Consider the following 20,153-nt stretch of genomic DNA (forward strand, 5'->3'; position numbering starts at 1 on the left):
TTGTGCAATTGCCTCTTGATGTTCTTGAAATTTTCTTACTTTTATATTTTTTCTTACTTTTATATTTTTAACTCTGAATGAAATTATTGACTGAAAATTGTATATTGGAGCATGTCCAGGGCCAAATTGTTCATGCTCATTTCACATGATAAAACAAACCTGAAGACTTAGTTGGCTACCCTATCAAAGCGACTCAAATAGAATTAGAATTAAAGGATTACAGAAGTTAAACCTGAGCATACAACATACTAAGCCATGAATTACTAACATAATCCTCTGGCGCATATTTTTCGTCAAAGTAGTCAAGCTCAAGCAGGTAAGCAACCATGCAGACAACGTTGAAAACAAAAGAAGGTGCCCTGCTTTGATTGGTAAGTCCTGCTCTTGTTGTTATCGTGGTTTTGATGAGTTACTTCCAGAATATATGTTTTTTCATACTTTTCCCCTTAGTTTTGTTGTTTTAGCCTGCTGTATTATATTTTGTAGTGGAAAGATCCGAAGTGTTATGTCCAAATTTAAGTTGGGTCATATTCCTCCCCTTCTTTTCGTTGCTTCTGCCTCGTGTATGATCATAGTGGAAAGAAGCTACATTGTTATAAACATTCAGGTGCGTGTATCAATATTTTTCAATTGGAAAGGACCTAGGTTACGCAATTAGGAATCCTTACAGAAATCAAAACAAGCTACATGCCTACATCTGTTAATTGGTATTTAATGTTATCTTTACAATTTGACTTGAAAACAGGACGGCTAGAGAGCTGTACTCTCCAGAAGTGGCTGCTCAAATTTTGGCTATCCCTGTCTCGAGATGTGGAGTTACTGATAAGCTGATGTGGCCTAATACAACACAAATATGGTGAGTGAAACCAAGTGTAAGAAACCTCTTACATAAATAGAAAAATAATGGAGACAATACATGCACAATTCAAAACAATGAATTTCATTTGCAGCAAGTGATTATGAACCTTCAGAAGTAGTTACCATTGATGCCAGGTCCAATTCTTCATCAGAGTCAATCACATCTACATAGTCATAATAGGGATTCACCTGCATCCATTAAGAAACATTGTCACCCAAAAAAAAAAAAAAAAAACTAAAAAATATGAAATACATCAGCAAAAGCACCCCCGCTTCTGATGGAGCTTGTTGCTATGATTATCCTCATACTATCAAAAAAATTATGTAAAACCCGAAAATAATCATAATTTTTCCCAATTAAAAAATGAGTGTTATTAAATACCTGTGGTCTTGGAGCAACTGCTTCAAAGCTGTAAAATTTTGGATTATCAAAATTAGGGGGTTCCAGAACAACATACGCCCCTTTATTTTTGTATCTCTCCTCTCCTGCCTGCATGGCATACAAGACATTTCATTGGGACAGATTACAGATGATGTAGCAAACAATATGAAAAGATTTAAATTCAGTAATTAAAACATACAAGGTTAATTAAAAAAAAAAAAACAGAGAACATCCTTCAACAGTGGCATAAATCCATTCTTCCTATTTAGATTTCCAGTCAAGCCAAATGTAAAAATGGAAAGAGTTGGAAATCCTTGAGCACCAACTCATGAATACCTTTTTTTATAAGTAGATAGTGGGGGAGGGGAGAGTGGGGGGGAGTTTGACCCAGAGACATGGGGCACTACAAAGGATGTCATAACCACTAGGTTATCACTTGAACCCTAATCCCTCATTAATACTATATATTGATGAAGATTGACTGTACATGAAAAGTTTTTATTGCCATTTCTAAATAATTTCCACTTATTTAGGAACTTATAGTATTAACTATTTTCCAATACAATAAGAAACAAAGACTCATTCTAAATGTTATAAAACAAATGCATTCAAATTTTTCTTTAGGTAAAAGCATACAAGAAATTCATATAGATATAAGCATGAAAAAACGTCTTGGCAGCAACAAATCTTAAAAAAGAAGAGCCTATAGAAACCTGAAACTGGGGGTAATCTGGAGCACTAAACACAGTGATCAGCTTCCCTGACTCCACAACATGATCAATGGTATATCCTTCATCCATTCCTCCAAAACCAGTCCTCTTTTCCCTCGCATCAGGGCCTTCATGTGATCTGATGATTAACTGGGACAAAATCAACAAATGATAACCACGATATTAGTTTGAAAATTAAATGCCAGCATGCTTCCATAAAAGATTACAAACACCAACAAATAAACACAAACAAGTACAAAGAACCTGTATAAATGGTTTTACTATGGAGTTACAACAAACAATTACCAAATGTTGTATGTTGCTTCATTTTCAACAGCAACAGACAGTTTCATTCATGTAAAGAAAGGCAGACTGCAAAACTATATTTTGCATATAAATTTTAACCTTCAAATAGAAACCAAAACCATTGAGTGCTATTAAGGGAGCTGCCAATGGACTACAGACCAAATGAGATTAGCATTCAATTCCATATTGGTGGGAGTTTTATTTACCTATCAAAAGAAAGCCATTAAAGAGTTATATTGTATTGTCCAGAAAAAGAAAAAAAAAAGTTATGTTGTCTTTTTGCATCAAGTCAGAAGTTGAAAAAAGTATCAGTTAAGATGGTAAATCACTTCAGTAGATCTTGAGCGATAACAACAAATAGAAGTAAAAAAATAAACACATATTTAAAACTAGGTACTTTATAAAAAGGGAAAGTATGAGTCAAGAATAGCATAACTGTCAGCCACTAAATTACATTTATATGGAAGAGGAACATTAATGATAATAAGATGTTTATAATATTTTTATTAAATAACATTTATGAACACAAACATGAAAAATATATTCTCATAGATGTTGAATATCAAATTGACACAAAAGATGACCACATTTTTCAAAATTTAATCTTACGTGCAATTGATCAATTTTTAAATAAATAAAAATTTGTTACGCTGAAATTTTCCATTAAGCAATTAGAGATTACCAGTCAAAATAAACCATGCCTATGATGACAGAAATCACAAGATATCTGTATCAGCTTTAAAATTAAAATGGTCTTTTAATATAACCTTTAGATTGAACTTTTTGAGGAAGTCTTCAGTGCAGTCGGGACCCCACAATAGTCCAATGCCTCGCTCTTCATTCAGAGAAAGACCAGGAGTCATTGATGGGTCTGACCATAGCACATCACCAGGAATCAGATTTAAGCCTTCCCATGGAGGATCAAGAACCGACCTTCGAGCTCCAGATAATTCCTCCAAAGAGCCAAGAGATAATGACTTGGGCTCGGAGTTGAAACTTACTCTACGCCTCTTCTTCCGTTTTGATCTCTTTGATGGGACCAAAGGTATGCTGCGGAAAAGCCCTCCATGAGCGGTATATACACACCCGGCTATAATAGAGGCCAAAGGAAGCTCTTCGAAGCATCCCAAACATTTCCGATACACATGCTTACCACTATCTCCATACTTTGTCAGCACCTCCTTCTCAAAGCCATAATTGGAAGTGCAATACTTGGACTCATGATTTCCACGGAGAAGAAATACTCTATCTGGCATAAAGACCTGGCCAGAAAATCATCCCATAACGACATAAATTCATCAATCACTAGACAATAATTTAAGAAAAAAAAGTGTCAAAATGCACAAAACTCCCACTTTTACGGATCTAGGGAAGTGATTGGTAGGCATCCTTAACCCTGATTTAATTAATAATTAGACATCTATAGCTTTAACTAAAACAAGCTATACGTATACTGAATATAGTAGAAGATGCTATTATTTGAGAAAGTAAAATGCTAATGCTACAATAAATTCTACTACATAAGGTTTACAAACTAAAAAACTGACATGTTGATGAATGTAATTGGTGGATTTTAACAACATCAGAAATGATTTATGGATTACTTTTCTATGACTAGTGACACAGTTTGTAAAGTTCAGGTAGTTTGTAGTATCCATAACATCACTCTTTGCAAAATGAACAAGAATCAGGCATGGAACTTAGACATTTAGCAAACCATTGAGAGGGGAACAGCTTGTTTTAACTAAAACCATATATCTCTAAAAAGAATTTATGATTGAAATAAACAAAGTCAAAAACTTGCTGAATTTGTAATGAAGTAAAGTTGGATTTTTTATTGATAAGAAAAACATGAAATACCTTCCAGGCCAACAAGAGAAGGAAACTCTCGAGGCCCCAAGCTCCTCGATCAACATAATCGCCGTTGAATACAAAGAATCGATTTTGAGAAGGAAACCCAGCATGTTTCAATAAAAATATGAGATCATGCAATTGGCCATGAATGTCACCGACAACAACCACAGAGCTTGACTCAACAGGATCAATTGTGATACAATTAGGCTCCTTGTGGAGGATCTTCGATGCGGTAAGAATCAGAGTATCAAAGGCTTGAACTGGAAGTACTAGTGGGAATTCTGAGGGTGGTAGATTCTTGGAAGACCAGTCAAAGATTGATATCAGATTCTCAATCCAATCAAGATCAAGCTCACTGTTCTTGGGCCATGTTAGTGTGGGTACTTGTTGTTGTACTAGTAATGAACTAGGATTTTGTTCAGCTATCGATGTTGTTGTTAGTTGTGTGGGTAATGAGTTGGATGGACAAGCAAGAGCACAATCAGTGGTATCTCCTGTGGAAGCACTAGAAAGAGAAGCTAGAGAAGCTGCACAATCATCCATGGTTGTGGTTTCCAATGCAATTTCTTCCTCCGCAAATGTAAGTTCACCAGGTTTTTCAAAAAAATATACATAAACAAATTCAAAAAAGCTCTAAATAGAGAAATTGCTTATACAAAATAATAGGAAAAAAAAAATCAGTGTATACCTAAGTCAAGCTTTTCAAATTCCAACATCTAGAATTTACATTTTAAATGGTGGAAAGATGCTACACTTTGATGATCATTGTCATACAATTTTTACTATTTTATAATTTTGTATTATATTTTGGAATTCCCATAGGGTAGTCAAAACAATCAGCATTTGTTAGTAAGTATTTAAAGTCATCTTTTCCTCTTATTCTTAAATGGTCTCATCTTACTTGGACTATTCCTCTTATTCTTAAATGGTCTCATCTTACCTAGAAGTGCCCATAATAATCCATGTTATACATAACACATTCCATATACTTGTAATTGTTATAAACAAAAATATATTTGTTTCATGCACATAGAACCCCAAAAGATGAGGAGCAACAGAATAAAGCATTTGGAATACCTTCACCAGTTCCACAGCTACTCTCTTCATTTCGAGTGCGTTTCAAATATTTGGGCGGTGGAGGCTCTAGCTGCTCAACATTTTCACTGTGTGGCTGCTCAACCCTTGCAACCTCTTGCTGGGGTTTAGGGAGTGAGTGTATCTGGGCTGACCTTGTAGGAAAATGGTGATGTGGTGTGGGTAGGCCAAGGATGGGTATAAATATCCTTGAGGAACCACCAGCCAGGTCCGTGGAGGCAACATTAGTGGTGAGTGTGGCAGACATAGGGGTGGGGGGTAGGGGAAACCAAGGGGTTCCATGAGTAGTGGATGGCTCAGTATCGTCATTGGGGGTGAGGGGTAGGGGGGACGAAGAGGCATCATGAGTATAGGATGGCCCAATATCATCATGGAGAGTGGTGGGTAGGGGGGACGGTGGGGCGTCATGAGTAGTGGATGGCCCAATATCATCATGGATCATGCATGGGCGTATCCCAGTGTCATCAATGGACAAGCCATAATCAGAATCAGAGTCTGTATCTGCTGCAGATGGAGGGTATTCATCAGAATCAGAGTGTTCCTGATCATGTGAGCTGCCACATCCAAAGCCACACCCTCCACGTCGCCCGCCACGCCCTCCACGTCGCCTGCCACGCCCTCCACTTCGCCTGCCATGCCCTGCAGCCGATGTCCTCGTGGAGCTTACAGTGCAAGCACTATCTAGATTGACCCGATTCATCTCACCCACTAAGTCGAGGACATCCATGATGTCCTTATAGTTTTCAGAATTTGGTTGGCACCTGCTTAGCATACGGAGCTGGGTGTTAACCTGTCATATAAGAGAGTAGTGTTAGTAGATGGAACACAAACCATGCAATCGAACACAATTCATAATACAATCAACATTATAATCTTACTATAATGTCCCATTTTGCACTATTGCGACTGATATGACATCGAGTGATACGGCGATACCACTTCATATATGAATGATTATATTGCATAAACCCATCAAACACAGGTGCATCATGTACACGCTGGTCACGACTATCCCATTTCTGAATATACACAGCGTGTTCTTTCTTCCAGTCTTTATCCATCTTCGCCCTCAAGGTTATCCGATGAAGCTTAACTGAAGTGTTAACAATAGGTGGTTCACCCTGCTGCATGCCGAACTGACGTAGGACACGTTCAGGGTGATGAAACTCTACAATCCAAAAACAAATCAGTGGGACAACAGACCTCCATACTCGTTGGCCTGCAGTACAATAAGTGGGCAGGGTACTCAATACCTCCTTATATGGCTCCCAGACAATCTACAATAGCCAATAATAAAAGCAACAGTATTAACAATATATTTACATGAATGATCATAAACATAAAATGAAAAATGATGCCTAAAAACAGGTATGATACCTGATGGGCCTGGGTCGTAGAAAATGAGGCACGATATGCCTCTAGTACGTGTGTGGGAGCGTTTTTTGTGCACTTTGCCCCTTGCCATCTAGCCAACATGCAGCATAATATGCTCATTAGTTATTTACATAAAACTCATAATGCCTAAGGTGTAATTAAACCATACAAGAATAGTGACACAATAAGGATACAATAGTATGTACCTAATGGCATGAGGACCTAGCGGCAATTCCTGGTCCAGAGCACCTTGAAGTGGTTCCTTCATCTTTGGAACCATGTGTGGGAACCTAGAAAACGCCCACAACTGCACCAAGAGTAGTGCACCACTAATATGCTTCGCCTTCAGGTCGGTGGCATTGCATAGCTGCCTATACAACCATGCCAAGGCTGCACTACCCCAACTGTATTTCTTGGCATCACTAATGGGATCCAAGAACTGAAGATATAAAAGAGAGATCCGTCCTCCCGAGGTATCCATAAACAAGCTGCCACCCAACAGCTCAAGTAAATAATACCGAGCATATTGTTGCACCAAATCTTCACTAGCATTCTCAGGTAGGGGGGCTCTAAAGCGGTTAGCGAGCCATTTTGATTTAATTCTTGTCCCATCTAGCACCGACTTGTTCTGATTAGGCTTTGGTACTGGGGCTGGAGGCTTAACACCAAGTAAGCGTTCACATTCTTCCTCCCAAATCAAGTTAGTCTTCCCTATCACTGGCAACCCCTCTACTGGTAACCCCATCATGACCTCCATATCCTGTAAAGTAATGGTCATCTCACCATGGGGTAGGTGGAAAGTGTGGGTCTCTGGACGCCAGCGCTCAACCAATGCAGTGATCAATGCATGATCAAGTGATATAAATGGGACACCATATAACCCAGATAAACCGGCCTCGTCGATGTAACGAATAATCCGTGGATCTAGCTGCTGATGTCGTAGCAAATCAACAAAGCGGTGTCGACACTTTAATACGCCCGGCATATCCTATAAAAGAAATAACAATGTGTTAATATCATTTACAGTAATAACAATATAATTACTTCCATCAAAAACTAAATTATAAATAGATATGGTATTTACAGAACAATTACTTGTTTTTTTTGACACATACGTTACCACTAACGAAAACTCATTACTTTATTAGAATATTAGTAATGTGACATATACTCTTTTTTTAAAATAAAGAAAAGAAATTTGAAATAAGCATAACTTACTTTTTACATAAAGATATGGAGATTTACACAAAAAGAAGACATTAGATTTAAGCATAACTACATTAAAACCTTAGATTGACTAGAATGTTACGTGAACTAATTCATCAATACCTTTGTTTAGGCGGAAGTTTAAATGAATAGTACTCATTTTTATTTCAAAGAAGAGTGACACATGGCACTAATTAATTATTAGATGAGGTGGAAGGCTAAGTGAAAAAATTACCAAGAATGTGCCACTTGGTAGGACCTAGGGCTCATATATTTTGTTAAAAGTATCATATCAAGTGAAGTACATACCTCACCCTCGTCAGGGCCATTCCAAATCCAAGTGGACCGATGCTCGGCTTGTCTAGTCAAAACACTTGCATCACTAGGCCCAGGATCCATATCTAACACGAATGCAATGAAATGAATTTGTAAGGAGACAACCACTAAAGATTATAAAACTTAAATGCAATGCAGGTGAAAAATTACACACTATTGTAAGGTCCCCATAGTGATATGTCACATAAATTGTATTTCAGACAACCACTAATGAAAATCGTACGCAATTATATGCAATGCACGTGAATAATAAGACACATTTGTAACAGCCTCAGTGATAAGACAAAACTTGACTTGTTAGAGCTTTTCAAAAACTTCATCAAAGCAAACACAAAGGAAAATTTTTTACAAACCTGAACCAGGTTTTAAGTTACAAAAAAACAATTTGCAGAGTTTACATGTGTGTGCTAATCTTTACAAACTGACTTCATTTAAATGCGTGTGCTCATCTTTACACACAAGGTAGAGTCCTACAAAGATTCACAAAAACAGCAGAAACAGAAAAGATTGAATTCTATCACTAACAATACTGACTTCATGTTGCACAATGATTTATTGTATGGTTAATTTTGGTCCCCTAGCACATATAGATCTCATACTTATTTACTTTTAAAAGAAAAAAAATGGTTCTCAACTAGCTAAAAATGAAAGCTGATTGTTGACATCTAATATAATTTATATAATTTGTCGCATTGCAGATCCAGAAGGCATTGCAAATGCCCAAATATCACTTGGGATAGGATTGGCAGAAAAAAGCTCGGGGGGTGTTGATTTAGAAAGGCAGTTGAAGACATTATTGGTGATTTTAGATTTAACTGCTTTTAATGGTTTATAATATCTGAAGATTGAAAGAGTAATCTTAAAGAGAACTCCATCATCAAAATTTATGACTGCTCAAATGGATTTGCATCATGAGCTGAGGGTTACAGTTTTTGTGGAAAGAATCTGATGCATCTAAAGGAAATATTAAGGTCTAATGGGAGCAGGTGTGTTATCCTAAGAAGGAAGGAGGGCTAGGCCTTAAAAGGGTGGAAGATTGGAATGAAGCAACAGCTATGAAGCATATTTGGAATCTTTTCACTCAAGCAGGTTCTCTTTGGGTGGCCGGGGTGCATGCTATGTTAATTAAGGGCAGCAGTTTTGGGCTGTCAGTATTCCTCAGAATTGCTCTTGGAATTGGAGGAATCTATTGAAGCTTAGAACTAAAGCCAAGAAGCTTGTAAGGCATGAAGTAGGTAATGGAAAGAGCATATTCCTATGGCTGGACAACTGGCATATGGGCCTAGAGTTATCTATGATGCAGCTAGTTCTTTTGAGGCAACGCTCTGCTATGTACTTAAAGACAAGGAATGGCATTGGAGGTCTGCTAGGTCTGAAGATTTGGTCAAGATTCAAAGTAAACTCCAATCGATAGATCTCAAAGAGAATGATAGAGTAATCCGGACTGCATCTCCTTTAGGGAAATTTGGCATTGCTGACACCTGGAATCATCTTCAAAGAAAGAAGAGCAAGGTCCCCTGCCGGAGGCTGATTTGGTTCTCTGCTGCAATACCAAAGCACAGCTTCATAGGGTGATTAGCAATGAAAGATGGACTCTCAACTAATGTAAGGTTGATACAGTGGGGAAACATTGGGGATAGCCTATGCTCCTACTGCAGAATGATTATTGAAACTAGGAAGCACTTGTTCTTTGAGTGCCCTTTTAGCAAAAGAATTTGGCAAGCCATAATGGAGCTTAGTTTAGTTCCTAGTATGCCCTATAAATGGGAGGAGGTGGTCAACTGGGGAATAAATCTCTTCATGATTGCGTATAACAACTCCCAGGCCAGACTTGTTTTCTTTTTCGAAGATGGCTCCGTCTGATAAGGTTCTGCAAAACCAGAATCTATGATAGAGCAGCTGACTTCGAGGGCAGCTAGCCTCCAAGAATTGGGGAAAAGAGAGAGAGAGAGAGAGAGAGAGATAGGAATAGAATGTAACTGACAAAAGAGATTATTTCATTGCTTAATTCCCTCATACATCAAGTACCCTCTATATACTAGTACATGTCTATCCCTTAGCTGTAACTAACAAACATAATAGGAATCTCAACTAACTACTAATAGTTTAGCAGTTATATGGCACAGCAGCTCACTATACAATTTCCTACACTCACTCACTTAGCCAAAGATCCTAACATTACCCCCCCCCCTCTTTTAAAGCACCTTGCCCACAAGGTGAGGGAATTGTTCTTGAAAACTGTATAAGTTCTCCCAAGTTGCATCATCTTGATTGCTTCCTTGCCACTGGACTAATACCTGAGAGATGGTTCTGTTTCGAAGCCTGTGAGACCTCTCTTGCAGCACTGCAACAGATTCAGGGTTAACAATGCCTTCTGCAGTAATATCAGGTAAGGTAGGAATGGGAATGACTTGTTGTCCTAGTTTTGCCTTAAGGCAGGACACATGAAATACAGGATGAATTAAGGCATTGGAGGGTAGGAAAACTTGTAAGCTACTTCACCTATCTTCTGCAGAACATGGAATGGTCCATAGTACTTAGGAGCTAGCTTGCCAAGAGTTTTATGATTAATTGACTTCTGTCTATAAGGTTATAGCTTCAAATACACCCACTCCCCCACTTCAAATGACCTTTCAGACCCATGCCTATTAGTTTGTAGCTTCATTCTTTCTTGAGCTAAAACCAAATTATGCCTTAGCAATGACAATATCTAATGTCTGGACCTGAGATGCATATCAACTACCTCCACTCTAGTTGTTCCAGGACATAATCCATTAATCTTGGTGGTGGATAAACATATAGGGCTTCAAAAGGAGTTGTTTTATTGGAGTTGTGAAAATTGGTATTGAACTAATATTCAGCTAAAGGCACCAATCAACCCAAGCAGTAGGTTTATCAGCTGCAATTACATTTCCTAGAAGTGCAACAATAAAATATAGTCACATACCCTGCACAATATAGTGTTTAAAAATCTCATATCTATGTAATCCTGTGTATCTATTAATGGTGCATGGACCTAATGTATGCAGAAAGAACTAGTGCAAGTAGTTGCTAGTTGAAAGTTGAAACTAGCTATACCTTGGCCAGAGTGAACCATTTGAAATGAAAAGGAGGATAAGTAATTAAAATTGGTTACTTTATGGAGGTAAAGGCATCGTCAAAAGGTCAGTTGGAGCAAAAATCAACTCTTAATTACATCTCTAAAGAAAAGGAAAACATAATTTACCACTTTTTGTTTGATTTTTTTCTAAATTATTATATCCTAAAACACATATGCAGTTAACAACAACCAATGCCAACAGGTATCTTCTAAGCACTACAACTCCTTTAGAAAATCAAAGAATTCTCAAATACCATTGCAATACCAAACCAAAAAGGTTCAAAACATGGCTAAAAGCAAACCAGTTTTAGAAATGTTGGTCGAATTGTTAGAAAAGACTAATACCAAATAAATAGGATGAATAACTATTGCAATATAAATATAGGGAAGATGTTTATTCTAGTTGCATGAGCTTATATCAGCTTCTATTCCTAAGATAAACTATATTAACCTTGAACAGTTTAAAATCAAGCTCAAGACAGTTTGAACATGATGCCCAATCATATGGCACACACAATACAGGTTTGACCACAACTTTACTGCATAATGTAACTCAATCATGATTATATTGCTTCAATGGCTCATTACTGTATTCCACAGTTTAGAAACCAAAGGCACAGTTGATAAAAAATAGGATAATTATAACAACAGCATCAGAAAAAAAATGTTTCAAAATTGGTTAAACTTAATCATGGAAGCACATAATTAGAACATACCACACCCTTCAGTCAGTACAACATCTATTTCAGAGTCACTGCTCTTATAAACAACTCTAGGGCTGTCAATCAAATTGCTCCTCTTTGTGACTTGTGAGGATAATATACCGCCACTTTAGTCTCACCAGGAATAGGAGCAACTTTGCAAACCTTTGAAGAAGAATACGCAGTAAACCAAACCATTAGCACAACCTTGTCACATAAAAGCAATAGGTCACAAATGTCATTAAAATCAAAGGCCTTTTTTTTCCTCGTATTACCCGTATCAAACCTGAGCTTCCAATACTCCTTTGAAAAGCTATTTGCTGCAATCAGAACAAATCAAGCAGATTCCACTGAGAGAGTGATGAACGAGGGAAACGCAGGATTAGGCGGTACTTTACTTCTGAGATATCAAGTGTCCTTTAAAAAATGGTCCGGCCCGAAGCCTCCTCTTTCTTTTTTATATTAATCATATGGGCTATGGAACCCAACTTTATGGGCCTCACAATATCTGATAAATCCAATAACCTGATTACAAACAAATGAAACAAGCTAGTTTAGGAATTTATCATTTAGATTCATGATTTATCAATACTTTAATTAGCTAATTTTTAATTTGCAAAAAAAAAAATTTATTTTCTTAATAAGATCTTACTCAATAATATTTTATTCATTAAACTTAAAATTAGACTTTATTTCTCACTTTCCAATGGGTTAATTTATTATAAAATAATTGACAGATTTTGTTACAAGAAATAATTAATCTATTACTATGTGGAATGGTTGTAAATTTATAATACATATTCCTCCTCTTTTTTTTAGTTGACAACAATAGCTATCCCTTGTTAGGTATAACAACTTTTGGAATTTATATATTTCAAAAAAAATGAAAACTTCCATTTTACTCATGATACCAGGGGTTTACGGTTCATTTCGCATTTGTGTTATGCTTTTCTATTGGGCATTTAACTATTTAAGTGGTATTTCTACAAAATTTCACTCCAAACTATAAATAAAAATAAAATAAAATAAAACCTAATAACAAAATAGCTATGTTTGGGAGTACATGTCTAAGATTCACAAAACCAAACATCAATTACAAAATAGCTGTGGATGGGAGAACCACATTTGCAACTTCAGTTCTGTAAGAGGAAGCAAGATTGTTATAGGGACACAACTTTGGCACTAATTAATTAGGAAGACAATTGCTTTAAGATGTGTTTTTTGTGAGGTTTTTTCGTGGTTCATTATTTTGTCATCTGAATAATGTGATTGTTAGGGTGTGTTTGAACTTGTTGGGATGTTTTAACAACATTTTTAATGGATATTATTTCTTTAATCGTTTAAACAATTTACTTATTGTGATTTATCTAATTTTGTGTTATCATTTTATAGGTGTCATTCATATGGATTACAATGATTATATTGATAATAGTGATGATGATCATTCATATGATGTGGAAGATGATGATGAATTATATAATCTTGTTGTTGTTGGCAGTGACATATTATATGAAATATATTGATAAAGGACCGTGTAGAGATTCTGAACAAACTAGCTATAGGTGGTTGATGGATTGTTTGTCCAATAATGAAGCAAAATGTCAACAAATGTTTAGAATGAAGCCACATATTTTCCTTCAATTGTGTAATGTTTTACAACATACATATGGACTTCGGCACACAAGGCATGTTAGGCTTGTAGAGTCAGTAGGTATGTGTTTGATGATACTTGGACAAGGAGCATGTAAAAAGTTAGTCCGAGAAAGATTCCTAACATTCTGGTAAGACTATACATAAACATTTTCATAGAGTTTTGAAACGCCTTAATATAACGTTAATGGATATCTTCAAGCTTTCTAACCTTACATTTATTGTAGTTCCAAGACATATACAAAAGAATACATTGTACATGCCACATTTTTAGGTATGCATTCCAATCATTATAATTTGCTTCTAATCATTGCTAGGATTATTTACTAAGTTACTAAAATTTGTATTTTATTTTAGGATTGTACGATACATATATCCAAGTTGTTGTTGCAGAGGACAAGAAAACTCCATATTATAATAAAAAGGGTGTGCCAACTTTTATTGTGATGGTGGCATGTGAATTTAATTTACTTTTCACATTTGTTATAGTTTGATGGGAAGGTGCAGCATATGATACATGTATTTTCTTAGATGTTATTCGTCAACAATCTATCAACTTTTCAAAACCGTCACCAAGTATATAATTTTTTTATTTATTAAATATATATGAAGGATATTATTTATGCACATCTTATGTGTTTTTTTTTTTCTTTTACTAGGAAAATATTATTTAGTTGATGCTGGATACCCCTTAAGGAAATGATATTTGACACCTTATAAGGGACAAAGGTACCATCTTCTAGATTTTTGACAAGCTGGTCGTGGAAATCACCTAGAAGAAAGGTTTAGCTATGTTCACTCACCACTTAGAAGTGCAATTGAGAGAACTTTTGGAGCGTGGAAGAATAGATGGAAAATTTTGAAACAAATGACATCTTACGACATTAAGGACCAAAGAAACATTATAGTTGCTACTTGTGTTTTGCATAATTTTATTAGAAAACATGATAAGGAGGATGAGGAATTTCAATGGGGTGAGCATAACTTGGACAATTCAGAAAGTAATATTAGTGAAGAATGTAGTAGCAGTCAGGCAAAAGTTGAGAATATACATGATGAGGAGATAAAATCTATTTATGACCAGATAGCTTGGTCCATTATGGGTTGTATACAATATTTTTGTTATTTCTATTTTGGACAAATTTTAATGTTTTGGTTAAGAGCTTTTTTATTTTATTTTATTATTATTGTTATAATTGACAGGTCAAAGTATTGATATTGTGGTTAATAAACATTTTAATATATTTATTTTTCTAATCATTTTAATGTCTTTCTTCTTATGATTTTTTTTTTCTTTGAGAAACTTCTCTCTATGAATTTCAACAACATCATGATCATCATTATTTTTTATTATTATCAACGCAATTGTTAATCCTTTAATCACATAAAAAAAAAAAAAAAAATTGTTAATCCTTTAAAACCCACTCTTTAAAACAGTATATACACTGTTTTGGACTGTACTTTACTTCCTACATATCAAGTGTCATTTAAAAAATGGTTCCAATTGTTATGGGCCGAATTCTCCTCTTTCTTTTTTGTATTGATCATATAGGCTATGGAACCCAACTTTATGGGCCTCACAATAAATTTAATATCGATTGAACCAAACTAATTACAAACTAGTTTAGGAATTTAGCATTTAGATTCATGATTCATCAATAGTTTAATTAGCTAATTTTTAATCTGTAAAAAAAAAAAAAATTTCTAAATAACATCTTACTCAAGAATATTTTATTCACTAAACTTAAAATCAACCTTTATTCCCCTCTTTCAAATGGATTAATTTGTTATAAAATAATTGACAAATTTTGTTACAAGAAATAATTAATCTATTACTAGGTAAAATGGTTGTAAATTTATAATAAATATTCCTCCTCTTTTTATTTTTTATTTTTTTTAAAGTTGAAAACAATAGCTATCCCTTGTTGGGTATAACAACTTTTGGAATTTATATATTTCAAAAAAATGAAAACATCTATTTTACTCATGATACTAGGGGTAAGGGTTCATTTCACAATTGTGTTATGCTTCTCTATTGGGCATTTAACTATATAAGCGGTATTTCTAAAAAATTTCACCCCAAACCATAAAAAAGGTTCATTTCACAGTTGTGTTATGCTACTCAATTGGGCATTTAACTACATAAGCGGTATTTCTACAAAATTTCACCCCAAACCATAAAAAAGGTAAGACTTAGGTATAATACTTAAGTGTTGTTCTTTAGTTTCCCTTTTTAAGATTTTGTCATGTGGATTTTTGCTCATAAAATAAAAGTGTATTTTTTAGTTAAATAACTATAGGACTGAATCTTAAGTTGAGAACTTAAGGAACAGCACCTAAAGTACTGTACCTAAGTTTTGTCCTTAACAAAATAACCGTGGTTGGTAATACATGTCTAAGATTCACAAAACCAACCATCAATTACCCAAAAAAAAAAAAAAAAAAAAAGACCAAGGCTAGGAGTTCACACTTGAGCTCACAAAACCAGTCATTGAAAAAAATTAAAAAAAAAAAAAATATATATATATATATATATATATTTATATATAGACTAAGAGCACTAAATTCAGCTCACAACATCAGCAATATGTCGAAAAAAATTGCGTAGGCTGAGAGCACAAATTAGTTAGCTCAATGAATAAGCATATTATGCAATGATAATTAAACTCTAATGGAGTTGTTTCAATCCCAATAACTTGATAAAAGAGACATATGAGATTGATTCTCCAGTAATGTTTGAATAAATTATAAATAGAAGTGATATGATGTTGGTTTTGTTTACACGATATCAATTACAGTTTAAAAATGCATGCACAATTTTGGGGTTGGCCGAAAACAAAACATGTATCAAGAGGGAAAAAAATAGGGACAATTATTATCTTAAAAGCAAGTATTTCTCCCTAACTTTTCCACAACAACAACAAAAAGGAATTTCGCTCTCTTCTTCTACCAAAACTACTCCGTCTGAGCTCAAGACATAATTTGAGATTTGAAAAGCGCAGCTAGCAAGGGAAAGAAACCTCTTACATGAATAGCAAACAAAACCATGGAGAAAATACATGCACAATTCAGAATAATGTATTTCATATGCAGCAACTAGTGATTATGAACCTTCCGGAGTAGTTACCATTGATGCCAATTCTTCATCAGAGTCAATCACATTTACATAGTCAAAAATAAGGATTTGCCTGCATCCATTAAGAAACACTGTCACCACAAAAAAGAAAAAGAAAAAGAAAGTAACAGTTCTGATATGGACATAACTCAAAACTTGGGTAAAACAAAGTAACAAATATGAAATACACAAGCAAAAGCACCCCTGCTTATGATGGAGCTTGCTGCTATGATTATCCTCAGACTTTCAAAAAATTTATGTAAAACCAGAAAATAATCATCATTTTTCCCAGATAAAAATGAATCTAGTGTGAGAGTGAGAGAGACGAGAGACTGATGAGAGTGATGAATAAGCGAAACGAGGTTGTGATAGTTTTAGACGGAGACTTTATCTCCTTGAGATCAAGTACTGTGAAAAAACGGAGACCTTTTATATCCTTGAAATCAAGTACTGTAAAAAAAAAAAAATAGTTCCCAGCATTATGGGCCGAATTCTCCTCTTTCGTTTTTGTAATAATCGTATGGGCTATGTGACCCAACATTATGCGCCTGACAATAAATCTAATATGGGTTAAAACAGGCCAATTTGGGAATTTAGATTCATGATTCATCAATATTCAATAGTTTAATCTCTTAAAAAAATTTTAATTTTGAAATTTATTTTCTGAATAAGATATTTCCTTAAGAATATTTTTTTCATTAAATTTAAAATCAAAATTTATTCCTCGCTTTCAAATTGGTTAATTTGTTATAAAATCATTTGCAAAATTTGTTAAAAAAATAATTAATCTATTTCTATCTAAAATGATTGTAATAACTTCTTTTTTTTGGTTGAAAACAATAACTAACCCTTATTTGGTGTAACAACTTTTAAAATTTATATATTTCGAAAAAAAAGAAGAAGAAAACTTCCATTTTACTCATATTTTCTAGCTTTTCCATAACAACTAATTTACAACCAAAACCATGACTACAAAACTATGACTAAATTGTTTTCTTTTTCCCACTTATCATTGATGGAAAGATATTTCTTTCACCTATTCCCAAAGGGTAAAGTGAACCAAATTATTTGTCTTATATGGTATACCTAGGATATGATATCCACTGTGATGAAAATGGTTTATTTCAAGTTTTCAACCGTATTAATCGTATCATTTTATTTATACTCATGAGGGAATGATAGACATTAAAATACTTTAAAACACATTATTAAGATCATAATACTTACCTATAATGGTCATACCCTAAAAAATACATAGTAATATTATAAAATTTTCCTATATATATATATATATATATATCATTTTCTTCTCTCAAGGGAATGTATTTTGCCATCTTTAATGAAATGACTCTAAGAGCATTATTATCAGTTGTGTTAAAAAAAAAAAAAATGTTATTTTGACACATCAAAAATTTACTTTATCTATTTTAACACATCATTTAATAATATACCTTATGTCATATCTTCTATTCTTTCATCACTTTATTTAAATATATATTGTGGGGTCCAATAATTTATGGGCCAGGCTCATTTGCCCGTAGAGAGTCCGAAGGCCCGAGCCGAGGAGAACTATGGCCCAAGCTCTACAATACAGAGCACAAAGCAGTTTTGGGATGCAGCCGAGGACAATTCAGTCCTCGGCAGATCCAAAATCCCACCAGAAGAAGGGGGGTAAAACTGGTATAGGGCCAAACTTAAAAGAGAATCTAAGAATATCCGGAAAAGCTGTTCTCATTGCCATTCAATGCTCTGCCCCTGACAGAGCCGTACTCTTCAGCTTTATCAACCATCCCCAACAATTCCGGGATTGGACTGATGGGACAAATGTCAGTTTTGTAAAGATTGACCTTATACGTGGACGAAGGACAGCGAACGCAGGCTAGTATAAAAGAAGAAGTAAGTGAATCTGGGAGGGGATCCTATCTCTAAAGAGAAAGACTCCATGGGTGGAAACACCCTAATAACACATGTAGATCATAAAAAAGACCTGCCGTCGGGAAACTAGGGAAGACCTCAATGGTCCTCGGATCAATTCCGAGGAGCCCAATCTCGTAGGATGCGACGCCATAGGGTTTAAACATTCAAACCCAACTCTTTCTTCCGCAGGAATTCCTCTAAAATCAGGACCGGAACATCGCCCCGTGACCAAACCCAAGCTTTTCAAGTCCACTCTCTACAAATCATATTGTGAGGGATCTTTCGTGTGCGAGCCCAACAACAGTATTGGACCGCAAAGGAATCGTGTCCTTACATATATATATATATATATATTTTTTTTTTTTTTGGGTAAACTATATATTTGATTCCTATTTTATACACCATATTTTAATTTGGTCTCTAACATTTTAGTGTTGTGTCAATTTAGTTCATGTCGTTATCTTTTGGATAAAAGTTGATGACATGGTAAATGGCTAAAATAAAATTTTATTGTATTTTCAAATCAATGAAAGCTAATTTTTTATTTTAGCCATTAAACGTGTTATCAATTTTCATCCAAAAAATAACTGTAGAAACTAAATTGACACAGTTCTAAGATGTTACGGAGCAAATTGACACAATTGAAAAGTTATGGACCAAATTGAAATATGATGTATAGGATAGGGACCAAATACATAATTTACCCTTATTTTTTTAATTATTTCTTTATTAATAGAGTAGAAAGAAAGTAATAAAATAATACCCAAATTTTTAACACATTAGCCGTATTAACAAAGGAAAAGTGACTATAATACTAAAAAAAACAAAAATAAAAACAAAAAAACAAGTGTTTTGGAGATGATATTTTTAGGTGATGGATTTCCGGATTGAGAAGAAGAGGGCCTGCCATCACTAGAAATATGAGGTGATTTGCCTCAAAAGCCACGTGACAAAAATATAAACCTAACAATTGGACATAATCATTAAGATGAGTGGAAAAAAAAATGATCTTCTTTGGATAAAATTAAAAACAAATTAAAGGAAAAGATTTTGTGAGGTGGAGCCAAGTAGTCCTAAGTTGACATGGATACACGTGGATTCTCTACTACAAACTGCAGTGCACGTCTGCATTGTTTTCTTTTCTTTTTTTGCAAACAGTCACAAACTTTCTCTCTCGCTCTTACAAGTTACAATCTCTACGTGTCTCTGCCAGAAGGACACAGATTCCTAACATTCCCATTTCTGTTTCATACATTATACATGTATCTATCTATCTAGATACATGTTCATTTTCCTTGGAGATTCTCTCTCTCTCAAGAGAGATAGAGAGAGTTAAGCTAGGTCAGCTCAAACAAGCACCACTCTGTCATGTCCCAAAAACCTTTGGTTTTTCGCATTTCTAGGACTAACCCACTTCCGCAAATCTCTCTCTCTCTCTCTGTGTCTCTGTCTCTCTCACACATGACCCACATTCCAACTCAGGGCAATCTCCAAGACCCTTAATTTTTTTTCATTTCTTTTTTCACTTTTATACAATTTTTTTTTTGAG

At 34.9% G+C, this 20,153-nt stretch overlaps 1 protein-coding gene across 4 annotated transcripts; it reads right to left on the reverse strand.

The window, feature by feature from the left end:
• Positions 1-483: 483 nt before the first annotated feature.
• On the reverse strand, positions 484-12,319 carry LOC115959147. 4 transcript variants are annotated; one of them, XM_031077454.1, is made up of 13 exons: positions 12,209-12,319; positions 11,938-12,087; positions 8,095-8,186; positions 6,786-7,567; positions 6,583-6,670; positions 6,084-6,482; positions 5,188-5,995; positions 4,117-4,676; positions 3,024-3,518; positions 1,954-2,100; positions 1,241-1,348; positions 966-1,047; positions 506-837 (listed from the first exon to the last, which is right to left on the reverse strand). In XM_031077454.1, exons 3-13 carry the CDS (start codon positions 8,182-8,184, stop codon positions 782-784), a joined length of 3,615 nt encoding a protein of 1,204 aa, XP_030933314.1. In that variant the 5' UTR covers positions 8,185-8,186; positions 11,938-12,087; positions 12,209-12,319; the 3' UTR covers positions 506-781. The 4 variants fall into 4 exon arrangements, with proteins under 4 accessions (XP_030933317.1, XP_030933314.1, XP_030933316.1 ...); XM_031077456.1 differs by having other exon boundaries at positions 982-1,047; positions 12,198-12,319; XM_031077453.1 differs by having other exon boundaries at positions 12,198-12,319.
• Between the last annotated feature and the right edge of the window lie 7,834 nt (positions 12,320-20,153).

The sequence above is a fragment of the Quercus lobata genome, chromosome 9, assembly GCF_001633185.2.
Source record: "Quercus lobata isolate SW786 chromosome 9, ValleyOak3.0 Primary Assembly, whole genome shotgun sequence".
NCBI classification, from domain to species: domain Eukaryota; kingdom Viridiplantae; phylum Streptophyta; class Magnoliopsida; order Fagales; family Fagaceae; genus Quercus; species Quercus lobata.

Bases quoted from the DNA above. Each gene is read 5' to 3' on its own strand.
- LOC115959147 (XM_031077457.1), bottom strand. From the start codon at position 8,184: ATGGATCCTGGGCCTAGTGATGCAAGTGTTTTGACTAGACAAGCCGAG. The intron at 7,568-8,094 runs GTATGTACTTCA...TTTCTTTTATAG, and splicing joins ATGGCCCTGACGAGGGTGAG to GATATGCCGGGCGTATTAAA. The intron at 3,519-4,116 runs GTATTTCATGTT...TTTTCTGGCCAG, and splicing joins TTCTCTTGTTGGCCTGGAAG to GTCTTTATGCCAGATAGAGT.